The sequence below is a fragment of the Nannobrachium achirus genome, assembly GCF_963921795.1.
Source record: "Nannobrachium achirus genome assembly, chromosome: 11".
Taxonomy (NCBI): Eukaryota; Metazoa; Chordata; class Actinopteri; order Myctophiformes; family Myctophidae; genus Nannobrachium; species Nannobrachium achirus.
The window spans coordinates 10,026,471-10,040,187 of NC_137820.1; the positions used below are offsets into that span (position 1 = coordinate 10,026,471).

The 13,717-nt window shown below is 41.6% G+C and overlaps 1 protein-coding gene across 1 annotated transcript; it reads left to right on the forward strand.

The window, feature by feature from the left end:
• Nucleotides 1-3,286: 3,286 nt before the first annotated feature.
• On the forward strand, nt 3,287-12,797 carry ric3b (RIC3 acetylcholine receptor chaperone b; the record flags this gene model as incomplete). Its single annotated transcript, XM_080736844.1, has 6 exons — nt 3,287-3,404; nt 5,911-6,134; nt 6,931-7,012; nt 7,700-7,793; nt 10,396-10,526; nt 12,211-12,797. 6 exons carry the CDS (start codon nt 3,287-3,289, stop codon nt 12,795-12,797), a joined length of 1,236 nt encoding a protein of 411 aa, XP_080592970.1.
• Nucleotides 12,798-13,717: the final 920 nt, after the last annotated feature.

Genomic DNA, 13,717 nt, shown 5'->3' on the forward strand with positions numbered 1-13,717 from the left:
ACAGAGGTGTCCTCTTTTTGTTGGCTGGATTTCTTCTGACAATGCCATACAATCCCCGTCACCTGACTTTGCTGGACGATTTGGACTACTACTATACATGGATACTGTGATGGTCATTGTTTCAAGTTTGGAACTCTTGCATCACGTGGAGAGCTCTCGGGATGATGTTTGCTATTGAGCTCTAACTGCTATTCCTGATCGAATGGACCCTCGATAATACATACAATAGAAGATGGAGTATATTCACATGAAGATCAAAGCAGCTGGTAGACAGTTTTCACAAAGTTTGAGGTGAATCCAGAGGACCAGATCGGGAAGAGAAAGTATTTGTAAATAATTCTGTAATAAGTTTGTTTTAACAATCTTTGCTTGTGGCATTTCCCACATAAGGACAGTTAATATAGCTTAACCCAGGGGTCTTCAACAGGGGTTCCGGGACCCCTAAGGGGTCCTCAGAGTTACTACAGGGGGGCCACCAATCCTTGTGTGATAGGATAATTATTTTCAAGTAAAAACGTTGAACCCTCGCATCCCTATTTGTAGGAGAACTTTAGCCAAAAATAGCAGATCGGCTATTTTCAGCAAAGAGGTTTGGTGAAGTACAGAGTGAAAGGTCAAGTTTACTACGTATCGACGATTGAAGTGGCTAAATGTCTGGGGGGAAAAAAACAACATTAACACGAATCCAACATAGACTGGTGACAGTGCTGCCAAACAAGTCGAAGGAAATCTGCATAATGTATTTATACAATATGGAGGGGGTCCCTGCTTCATCTCTCTCTCTCAGCTAAGGGGTCCTTGGCCTGAAAACGTTGAAGACCCCTGGTTTAACCACTTAAACCCCAGCATGCATATTGTCCATTTGCTATTTTCAGCAAAAGAACAACTAAATAAGTTCTTAATTCCTCCAGTTTGCCACTTTGACAGAACTCAGTTTGAGAATAAAGTACAATTATAATTATGTTAGATTAGTCCTCAAGTTACAATAACAGAAACCAGAACACTCTCTAACATAGAGCCCTGAGGGACTCCAGCCAGGCAAACCATACGGGGTACAAGTGGTTAAAGGAAGTTAGCAATCACAGTATTTGAACACATTTTCTCCATCAGTGGGTCAGGACTCAGGATCCAAAAGTGGGTGACGAGATGATCTGACAGAGTCAGAGAAACAAGGGCAACCTAGAGATGTACATTTAAGCTTGTTACTTTGTCACACAGCAGCGTTTCACGCCGACAATAGTAGATCTACAAGCTCGTAACGTGAGCTAAAGCAATGAGCTGAAATGGCTTGAGCCTTTCAAGCTTTTCAGATGTTCACATTGTTCTCTGATATGTATAAGTTATGTACAACCAAACTATGTGTTAAAGGCATAGTATGTAACTTTGCCCTGTGTTTACATAACAAAACAATATATCGTCACTGTCGGGCAGAAACCTCGTATCTCCAAGTTTCAGATGTGTATGTTTTTTGTGTAAGTAAAGCCCTGCTTCATCATACAAGGCTGTCACACAAAAGTAGTGAAAACAGCAGATCTACAAGCACACAACGCCTCGCGGTGCGAGGCATTGTGTGCTTGTAGATCTGCTGTTTTCACTAGTTTAGTTAATTTTTAAAATGATAAATACAAAACGAACGGTCTTGGACATACAAGGTTTCCACCCGACAACGACGATATACATGTTTTAGCCTTACTTTTAGACCTTCCTCCATGTCCGTGTCGGCGCACAGCCGCATACACATACAGTAGGTGCCTCTTGACACCGCAGTCATGGTTGCCGCTCTGAGAAATGGGTTTATACCAGCAGTTATCAGCCACTGGTGTAGTGTGATGGTGTTTACTGGTGAAACACATTGGCCTCTCGCTGTATTTTGCTGTTTTCACTGGTTGTTCTGGTAGACGGGGACGTCTACCAGAACAACCACAACATAAACGTTTCATGGCCTTGTTTTGATTTGGCAATGATATAGTGACAGACTGACAGCGCACGCACACGGCACACGCACACTCCATTGAAATAGTTTCATATTCAATGTGGGACTCAATAGAGGAATATTTCCAGAGCTGTATTTAATATGGTAGACATTATAACTTTGCCAATGCAAAATCCAGATTCCAGCGCAATCCTACTTGAGTGCCACAGTATTAGAGAATGTACTAAAAAATGACTTTCAAATACTGTACTGTGATTGTGTAAACCCCCAGATACTTTCAGTTTGACTCTACTCTATTATATATGGGGCAAACCTCGCCCATCTGGCACCAAAGCAGGAATAAAACCAAAACATAAAACGGTTGGCTAATACTCTTTGGTCCATGATGTGACACATGCCTGCTTTTCATCTCTGGAGTGGACTCTGGAGACGTTATTGCGCCCTGGGTATCTTATGCACTGTTGTAACTTTTTGTTTCTCCCCACGTTGTTTCCCCCCTGAATAAATAAACGGGGTATAAAATGTATGGAATGTGAACAGGCTATTATATTCACAGTATGTAGGCTATGTGATACTTTAGAAATGGAAATCAGTATGTTAGCATATAAAGCCATGTGAGTGGGAAAAGGTGCATGCATAAGACTTCGGCTCCTTGATTAATTGAAGAGAATTTTATATTTTCACGTTTCTGTTATAGAGAGACCCATCTGATAGCTTTCTCTCTGTCCCAGGTCTACGTTAGTCTTTGATCAGAATGCTAGAATGAGCAGCCAGCCCCAGAACCACAGATCTATAGCAGTAGGGTTGTATAATCTGAGCATGTGGGTATCAAAATAGGCTGGGGTTTCACAGTGATATAAGTAATATTTAATGTCATATATACATCCACCTGTGGTGTTACAAACCTTAACTAGTCCCTGATAAACTTTAACACGAACACCAGATGAATTAACTTGCTAAAATGGATAGAAAACGCGTTATAAGTCCCACGCATTGAGCTGGAACCACTGAGCATTGGTTCTCAAAGGGGGTCCCCAGAAAAAAACTATGGATAGTTTAGTTAGGAACCAAATGGACCCTTAGGTTACGGGTCCCTGACATGATAAAGTTCACTGCTGCTGAGTGAATGCATTATCGAGGCATCAACAGACCTCTGTCGCCATCCAGTGGTGAAGCAGACGAACTGCTCTCTTCCCATACTTCCGTTTCTGAGAATAAAGAAGGAAGCGCACCACAAATGGATGAGACCCGAGACGCATCATCATCCCAATGTAGCGTAGCGATCTTTTGACGTCGCAATTCGTAAAGATACACACAGTCATAATTGTAACAAGGTCTTTATTACGCGTCAAAATGGCGATGTCAACATTTCAGAAGGTGACGCTCGCCACATGTCTTGTGCTTTGCGTCGCTTTACTGCTTCCTAAAATGCTGCTATCCAGAGGGAAGAAGGATGCTGACCGTCCAGATGGTAAGGTTTTTCTGGGCCCTCTCTTTATTCAGAGATAAGAATAAGATGGGATCATCATTGTATTTCCATGTCTTCCACGTGTGTGATGTAACCTGTCCTGAGCTCGCATTAACAGTTTATAATATTATGTTTAAAAAAATATACATATATTTATGTTTTTAAATGTATTGTCGCTATCGTCCTTGTATAGTAGTAATAGTATCCTCCCAGATGAGGGCGCTGACGCAACACTCAGCATCAAATTACAAGGAAACACCTGACCCGTGGATGGACGCACAAACAGCTTCTTTGCAGCTGAATTAATTCGATTATTATTGCATCAGTTACTTAATTTGCAATCCATATGCGTCCCGTTTTTCTAAGCTAAAACCACCAATATAATTATATTTTTTAGCAATTATTTCGGCTACATACAGTAGCCTACATTGACATGACAACACCAGCATGCCATATGGTCTACTCTACACATAAGGGTCGGTTGTCGAATCATTTACAATTGCTTTATCTTTTGAATGGGTAACCGGAACAGTGGGTGGGCACCAGATAGGCCTATTTCTATTTCTGGGCACCTTTAAATAATAATAAAAAAAAAAAAAAAAAATATTAATAAATAATAATAACAAATACATTGTATTTTACATTTTATAATTTGATTATATTTAAGGCCCAATACTTCTACAGGGCTACAAATTGCTGCAAAGATCAGTTCAAGGATAAAAAATGGATGGTATTGGGTAGGCTACATTTAGGCCCGATAATAATGTGCCTGACCTGAAAACCCGAAAGTGTGTTTTTAAAGTGTGGACATTTGCACCATACTATGCTTTTCTCTCCTTTATAAAAAGGTGTTATTTATTTCAGTGTTTAACTAACCTTTTATTGCAGGGTCCCCAAATTATTTTTGGGGGGTCCCCAGATGTTTAGCTAAATGTTAACATTGTTTTCTTACTCAACAGTAAACAGACCAACATACAGTATAAGAGTATACACTATACAGGGTATCTGCACATTTCTAAAGTGACAATTTAAAGAGATGGTGCCATAGTTTTGTACTTTTTCTGTTCTTCATGTGTCTAGGAGGTTGAAAGTACTTCATTAGACCCCCTGGTGTGGTTTTTATGAGCAATTATGTATTCTCTTGGTATTTGTTTGTTTTCTCTTGGAGGCTGCCACCTTGTGGTCAAAAGTGTCAGTTAAAAAACACAGATACAATTACATCACAGAATCAACTCCTCCCCTAATTACCATTCACCCAACACTGGGGTGTGGCTAACTTCAGCTTGGTCATCACCCACCATGACATCCATGCATACTTAACTGTTTTACTGCCAGATGTTGTTATTTATTTATTGGGTTTTGTGCCAGCAAAAGCACCTTACCTTTGCGATGTTATAGACAAAGATGTATATATATATATATTTTATCATTATTATTTTTTTCTCCTTAAATATGTGTACTTTCGCTATACCAGCAGTAGAGGGCAGCCTCATGCAATAATTAATGTGAAATGGCCGCGGTAGGCTGCCGTCCGTCAAGGCCGCTCAATCGCTACAGAGCAATAGACCCAGAGAAAATAACATGGAAGTGTTTTGTTACTCCATTGATGCTAACGTCCAGTGGGTTTTTGAGAGCACTTTTACGGGAGCTGTCTCTACGGTACACACCCGCGCGACCCCTCATCAGTTTACAGACATCAAACCAAGGTACAAAAGAACGAGCCAAAGAACGTACTATTGGCATCGCGCCGCCGGGAAAAATGAGGCGAACGGGAACGTCCAAAGCGTTGATAGAGTTAATGAACTGGGGGTGTGGCCACATAAACATTTTTAACTCTTTCTGTATACTTTTTTGGAAAAAATCTTCCTCCTAGTATAATCATAATACCTGATAATCATGTTTTAGAGGGGGGAAAAATCATGGCACCACCTCTTTAAAGACTTTAAATACCTTTTTAGTACCTCAGGTCAAACAATGGTCAAATTGTAAAATATTAGAAGCAGAAATTGTGAAAATAGCCGGTCTACATGCAGACAGGGCCGACATGCTACATGTGAGCATGTAGATTGGCTATTTTCACAATGGAATACATCGAGTCAAACTAAATGTAATGCCAACTCGTACAATCCCAAGTGCTCGTCAGGGTGGGGGGGGGGGGGGGTCCCCAGTTCAAATGTGATTATTTTGGGTGTCGCGGCCTGAAAAGGTAGAGAACCACTGCTTTATTACACTGACTTCACTACACCAGTGGTTCTCAAAGTGGATTCCAGGGACTCTATGGGTTCCTTTAAGGGGGTCTAAATTGACCCATGCAAGTCTGTAACTCTGACAGTGTACAAATGAACCCTAACGGGTTCATTTGGTTCCATTTGTATACTGTCAGAGTTATGGGGAGACCTTGAAATGTAAAAGTTTGAGAAACACTGCACTACACTATAATGCACTTCTACTTCCAACCGTTTTGTTTCATGCTATCCTCCTCTCCTCCCTTGTCCATCCCTCTTGGAAGGTCCAGGACAATTCCCACCCATGGTCAAAAGCCAAAAGGCCCCGGACAGCCAGCGAGCCGTGGGGTCCCGCTCCTCCAGGGCCCACAACACAGAGGCCATAGCCAGGGCTAAGGGGGCCGGTACGGGGGCCGGGGCCGGGGGCGGCAAGTCCAACCTAGCCGGGCAGATTATACCCATCTATGGCTTTGGGATCCTCGTGTACATCCTCTACATCCTCTTCAAGGTGAAACGCACACCATATCTCATGCTCTGCTTCTGCATGCCCATTTAGGCCTAGAAGTATTTAATGCTTTAACTATTGAAAAAATGGCAGATATACAAGCTCACAGCGCTGCAAGCTTGTAGATCTGCTATTTTTGAAAGATGGTGATTTCTTTTTTGCAAGTCTTAGAATATATCTTTTTAAAAGCAAACATTTCTCAAATCTCTGCTTCTGGGGGGTCCCTGGAACAACATATTTTGAGATGGGAGTCGGTGGTCAAATACTTGTAATTTTGGGTGTCCTTGACATAAAGAAGTTTGAGAACCACTGATTTAGAAGAAGGAATTAGAAGACTTTTAAATAATCGGGTAAAAAAAAAAAAAAAGCAGATATACAAGCTCACAGCATTGTGAGCTTGTATATCTGCTATTTAAAAAAAGTTAATAATAATGTTTAAAGTGGTTCAAATCTAAAGCGACACAGATTTCCGTTCAGGTCTAAATGGGTTAATTTAATTTCAATTCTTATGTGACCCCCCCAAAAAAAGATGGTTGGCGCAATGGAAGAAGGAAATCACATAACAGAATTTTGGCTAGTATGCACTATGCACTCTCTCTCTCTCTCGCACGCAACACACACACACACACACACACACACACACGCGCACACACACACACACACACACACACACACACACACACACACACACACACACACACACACACACACACACACACACACACACACACACACACACACACACACAACCCCTGTTGATTTGTAATGCAGACTTAATTGGTTTCTTGACCTCTCTCAGATCACGTCCAGGGGCAACACCACCAAACCAACAGAAAACAAGCTTCCTTCTATTAGGGCAGAGAACATGAAGAGGAAGATCAGTGAGTATCCTTCATTTCAACCCAGTCGTGTCACACCGTTTTAAAATGTAGTTTACTTTGCAACAGGGTCCAGTCTGAGTATCATCATGTATTATCATTATTGTAGGTAGTTATTATCATGTATTATTATTATTAGTAGTTGTAATAGTTGTGCAGATAGTTGTAGTAGTAATTAGGGCTGTCACAATTATTACATAATCGTCTAATCGTGATTATTTAACATAATCGTGATTATTTTTCATAATCGTCATAATCGTTTCCATGTCAAAAATAGTGGAAATAGCAGATCTACAAGCTCACAACGTGTCGCATCGCGACGCGTTGTGAGCTTGTTGATCGGCTATTTCCACTATCAATGTTATTTTTTAAGTATAAAGTTGTCAAATATGTCCATCATTTCTTTGTATATTTAGGTTATGTGTCATATCTACCATGTGTAACTTCAAAGCCTAAAAGCCAAACGGAAATGTAATTGTCAACGACAAAAACACAATTAAATCGTTAATCTCTATTTGAGAGAAAATTAATCGTCATGTAAAATGTCATAATCGTGACAGCCCTAGTAGTAATTCATTTGGTAATCGTCATGCATTTGAATGTTGATTTAAAACATGGCCATTATCAAAGTGAGTTTTGTCGACAGAAAGATGCCTCCCTCACCAGTTTCATATAACCTTCTCTCTCTAGCTGACTTTGAGTTGGTCCAGCTGCAAGAGAAGCTGAGGGAGACGGAGTTGGTGATGGAGAACATCGTGTCCAAGGCCAACCACAGTCCTGAGAGGTGGGTGTGTCTGTGTGCCTGCGTTAAACCCTTCATTTCCTCAACCGGCTTCTTCCCTCATTTCCTCAACTGGCTTCCAACGTCTCCACGTTGTTTAACTGTGTTTGCTAATTTGATAACATAAGTAATAATCTCCTAAATATCCAGGAAGGAGTGTTCTCTAATAATCTGCAGTGATTGCTTTGTTTCTCCTCAAAAGGTCCACGTTACAGATAGTTTTAAGTCTTCTCGATACTTTTCATGTGTTCGTCCCGGTACAGATATGCATCTGAATAGACCTTAATATACTATCCGGTTGTCTTTCTTTTGCCCAAAAGAAGTCAAAGTCAAATATAATTTCACTTGCTCATTTGTGAGAGATTCCACACCGTTATGGTCCCACACACAGGATAGATATATGAAATCATAATCATGTGAAGCCCTGATACAGGCCTGTATTTGTATTAAAATGTGTTATTGATGGATCATGAATAAAGTACACCAGGAAATTGTTGAACTTCATTCACCAACAAAGCTTTTGCCACATTGTAGCGCAACTTCGTTCTGCTAGATCTTAGGCAGGATGTCATTGTCTGGTCAGAGAACACACCCTGGGAGTACATATACAGTAGTATAGTAACTGAATCGAAACATCGATTTTAATTTGCAATGATCTACTATATCGATATTCAAAAGCTAAATATCGTACCGTTTGGCTTTGTATCGTATCGTATCATTTTACAAAGCAAATAATCGGTATCGAATCGTTTTGCAGTGCCATTAATCGATTGTATGGAAAGTTGGAAACTAAGTATTTTTGCCTTGTGTTAAGCAATTTTAAGAAGGAAATTGATAAAGAGGGGTCTAATTACTTTTCCATTCCATATAGCTACTCTTGGTCTATCGATAAATGTGTGTAATCTCTGTTTTCATATGTGTTGAAATATAATGTCCAAGTATTTGTTAGAGAATCACAGTGTTTACTTATTTATATCAATAATTTATATCAATAATAATTTATATCAATAGATTTTGCTCACAGCGCGGCATCGAGTGCCGCGCTGCGAGCTTGTAGATCTACTATTTTTGAAAAAGTCGTGAAAATGTGTGCAAATCTTTGAATATATGTATTTTCAAAGCGAACATTTGTAACTCAAATGTTGCTTCTGGGTGGTCCCTGGAACTAGGATTAAGACTAACTGAACTCCATTTAAGTGAAAAGGAGTCAAGGACCTTTTCTTTGACGATGGCTGGCCAGATTGCTGACAATAGAAACATAGGTTTTTCCAAAAATCTTAGGATTCAAAAGACACTTATTGCGACCGAAGGTCGCATATACTCTGAAGAACCATGTCGCTTGAGTGACCTTCCGTATCCTCGTGACCGTCCTTCCCTATCCTCTGTGATGTCAGTGTGATGTCAGCAAGTTGTGACATCACTTCCTGTACAGGGCGGCTACACGAAATGTGGATAACACTATATATGGAGATAGTCCAGTCCATCATGTCATATGGGACTACCGTCATAGAAAGTAGCCATTGTTAGGCCGGAGTCAATGGCTGTCTGTCTGACTGTCTGTACAGGAAGTGATGTCACATGACATACTTTTTATATATATATGTAAATATGGGGGCGTCTGTGTTAAAAACGTTTCGTTGTCAAGCTCAACGTTGGGCATTTGGACCTATACATGGAGAAATGGAGCGAATCTGTTTGGCCTAAACATGGAGATGTGGAGAACACGTTGACAGTATTAGGCCTGGATCCAACTTTAAGTCGACGCACATGATTCCAGAAGTGTAGTGCTTATTCGCTCTTGTATCAAACCGGTACTCGAAACGTACTTAGAATTTAACATATTTTCTAAAGTAAATATGGGGGCGGCTGTGTTAAGAACGTTTCGTTGTCAAGCTCAACGTTGGGCATTTGGACCTATACATGGAGAAATGGAGCGAATCTGTTTGGCCTAAACATGGAGATGTGGATAACACTATATATGGAGATAGTCTAGTACATCATGTCATATGGGACTACCGTCATAGACAGTAGCCATTGTTAGGTCGGAGTCAATGGCTGTCTGTCTGTCTGACTGTCTGTACAGGAAGTGATGTCACATGACATACTTTTTATGCCCATATATGAGTCCTTCTGTACCACATCTCCATGTTCAGGCAAACTCCACACAGAAAGGCCCTATCGCCAACCCAACCTAGGGTGTGAGCGATAGGGCCTTTCTGTGTGGAGTTTGTGGTGGAGGTTGATACCCTCACAAAAACATGAACAAACTCCCCCCAGAATGACAACAACTAGAATCGTCAGAGAAACGCTGTGGTTGGCCAGATTGTCAAGAATTGGCGCGACCTCGCCCTTTAGGGCGAGGTTGCATGTCACCCTCGGGTGTCTTACTAGTAGAATCGGGTCAAAATTCTAATGTTCACAATTTTTCAAAAATAGCAGATCTACAAGCTCGCAGCGCGGCACTCGGTGCCGCGCTGTGAGCTTGTATATCTGCTATTTTTCAATAGTTAAAGCATAAAATAATGATACACAATAATGTGTACCTGTGAGCTGTATGGTTACACTCCTAATATACAGCATGTCTCCTCCTGACTGTGTGATCCAGGGTGAAGGGAGTGACCACTGACCAGGAGGAGAGCCTGCTAATGCAGCTGAGGGAGATCACTAGAGTGATGCAGGAGGGGAGGCTGGTGGAGGGCATGGCTCCAGAGAACAAACCCCAGCCACACTGGGAAGGTAAACACCACACAGGGGCGTCAATTGGGTATGGCAGGGGTATGCAGCTGCCATACCCTGGGTCCAGGGGGGAGAATACAAGTTACTTTTAAATATAAATCCATGAATGTCTCTTTGTCTATCTGTGCTGGTTATTATGTTGTTAAATTACATTAAAAAATAACTACAAATGCAAAATTTAACAAAATGGTCACTTTAACAAGGTATTATAATTATATTTGCCACACTTTTATTCTCCCCATCTTGACAAAATGGTATATTCCCAGGTTCCGCAGGTCAGCTGCACAGGTGCAATTCATTATCGTTAATTGTGGCACATGCCAAGTTAAGCTGCACTTGGAACAACTGTTCCAGGCTGCCATATCCAGCCCAAGAAACCTTAGAAACGGGGGAAAAAAATCGAATGTACTTCTTAAAATAAATGTATCGTGCCTGTTGCTAAGGTATGGCAACATGACTGGTGTCTTGCACGCGCGCCTTCACCAGTCATGTTGCCATACCTTAGCTTTTTCTGAACTGACCACACCACACAGCGAAAAATTATGTATTTTCTACAAAAAATGTATTGACTTTATATGTACATAAATGGAAAGCACAGACTCTTAAACTAAGAATAAAATGGGGTGGAATAAGTTCTATCAAAATCCCTCTGTAAAGTTTGTTGAGTTCCTACTGACATCAAAAGACGTTATCTTTGTTCAGCGTTACAAAATGCAGTACCAACATATCTGAAAATAGCATTAATTTCTATAAACTCTATAAACCAGTGGCCCCATTGGGGAGGGGGCACTAAAGATCACTGGGGAGGCATGAGTAGGGATGGGTATCGTTCACCTTTGAATCGATACGATACTTTTTTCGATACTTGGGAATCGATACGATACCTTTTTCGATGCCATTTTCTTTTTATTTATTATTATTATTATTATAATTATTATTTGCCTTTTTCTATGGGCTATTTTACACACCACAATAGGTTATTAAGCCAGTTATTCAGCCATTTTAGTATAGACGTTGGAGAATCATCATAATAATAAACATTATAGGCTATTTTCACAGTAGGATAATGAGTGTAGCCTACTAAAGCAGTCATTAAACTTTCAGTAGCCCAACTGTTACAGATGCGACCGGCCAGGGGTGCATTCAAGAGTATCGAAACAAGGTATCGTTCGTTTTTACCTGAACCGATACTCGATAGTATCGACGTCATGCGATCGATACCATTAAAAGTATCGCTGACGATACCCAACCCTAGGCATGAGGCCTTGTCTGTTTGAAGGTAGTCCAAAATGTTCAACTAGCTGCAGCACAACATCGGAAATGCTTTCATCCATTTTCAACCTGGCATGTCATTATATTGTAGTTTATATAGACATATCCCCCTCCCCCTAAAACTTTCAAAACGCTTTAAAATATTGAAAATAGAAGTTCTACAAGCTCACAGCAGGGTCACGATACCACACGTTGTGAGCTTGTATCTGCAATTTTCGCTATTCAGCATACAGAGCTATATAGTGTTTGCGTGCGTGCACACTTGTTGCGAGTCTCAGCTTTTGTCAGATGTAAGAAACTTCAAGGAAAGAAAGGTCGGGATCCACTGCTATAAATTGTACTGTGAAGTGACTCTCCCTGCTGTATTATTTTTCTTTTGAGTTTTTTATTGCGTCGTCAAACTATGTTTCAGATTTCCCCGACGAGCCTCATCAACACTGGGAACACTCCCACTGTCCTCATCACCATGACCAGCACAATCCCCCACAGACACAGACGGAGACAGACGCCGAGAGGACAGAGGGCGACGGAGCAGACGGCGCAGACTTGAGGCAGAGCCACACCGAGGAGGACCCAGACTCAGAAGAAGTCGAGGAATCGGTGGATTTGCAGAAAGGAGATTCGAGAGAAGCTGTTCTCACTACAGCAGGTGAAGAAGAAACGTCGACAGGCGAGGAAGAGGACACGACAGGATCCGAGTGTTTTCCGGGCTGTAGGAACAAGGAGACGCCGTATGAACCGGAGGAGGAGGAAGTGGGGCAGGAGTTTGGGGTTGAGGAGGGTGACATCGACTTGGGCGTCCCCAAGGAGGACCTAGTGGGGGTTTTGAAGGAGCTGGAGCTGACCCTGAGGATGACCTCCGTGATGGAGCAGGAGAAGATGGAGGACCTCAACGCCAGTGAGCTCCAACACATGCCAGACGGCGACGCCACACCTTCCTGTGCCCAGGTGGTCCGACGCAGGAACAGGAGGAGGAACAAGAAGCGGGATGCTCACTGACCAAGAGAGAGAGAGAGAATAAAGAGACCTACCAGGGACGTGCTGGCCATTGGGAAAAGCGGGACAACTCCCGAACGGCCGGCCATTAGAAAAATAAAATAAAATAAATAAAAAATAAAATGTCGGCCTTCGTTCCATTTTGGGGGCTGGGCGGCCACAAAGCAAAGCCCTGCTTCATCATACAAGGCCGTCGCACAAAAGTAGTGAAAACAGCAGATCTACAAGCACACAACGGTTGTGTGCTTATAGATCGGCTGTTTTCACTAGTTTAAATCATTTTTAAAAAGGTTTTGGACATACAAGGTTTCCACCCGACAACGACGAAATATAACTCATGTAATTGGCCCACTGGCTTGTCACTTGTCATGATCTGAAATGGCAAATCTTTGAGTAGCAGCAGCGCACTATGAGGGCCTCTACAACTCTTTTTCCCGGGCTGAATCAGGGGCCCAGCACGTCCCTGAGACCTACACAATTTAAGCCTCCGTCTTGATTTTGAATGACTATTCCTCACAAAGGCTGGTAGCATAAACTCATAAAGGATGGCAGGGTGACATAATTAGTTGAAGACAGCAGCAACAAATATGATCTTGGCACAAAGGCTTTTGGAAAACACAGAGCCTCCTTTGTAGAAAGCTCATACAATCAAATTTGATCATACTAATAATTACTTGTAGACCTCAAACTTGACACAAAACTATCAAAATCCCCCAAGTTCCAAATTCTGGGTCTTTGCCAAGGTGTTGGTGGCCTCAATAAGGAATGTGCTGTCCACTACTTCAGTGGTTCTCAACCTGTGGGTCGGGACCCCCAGGGGGGTCGCCACATTATTTTGGGGGTCATCACCAGATGCCAAACTGTCAAATATTAGAGACATAAATTGTGAAAATAGCCAATCTAGATCTGCTATTTTCACAATA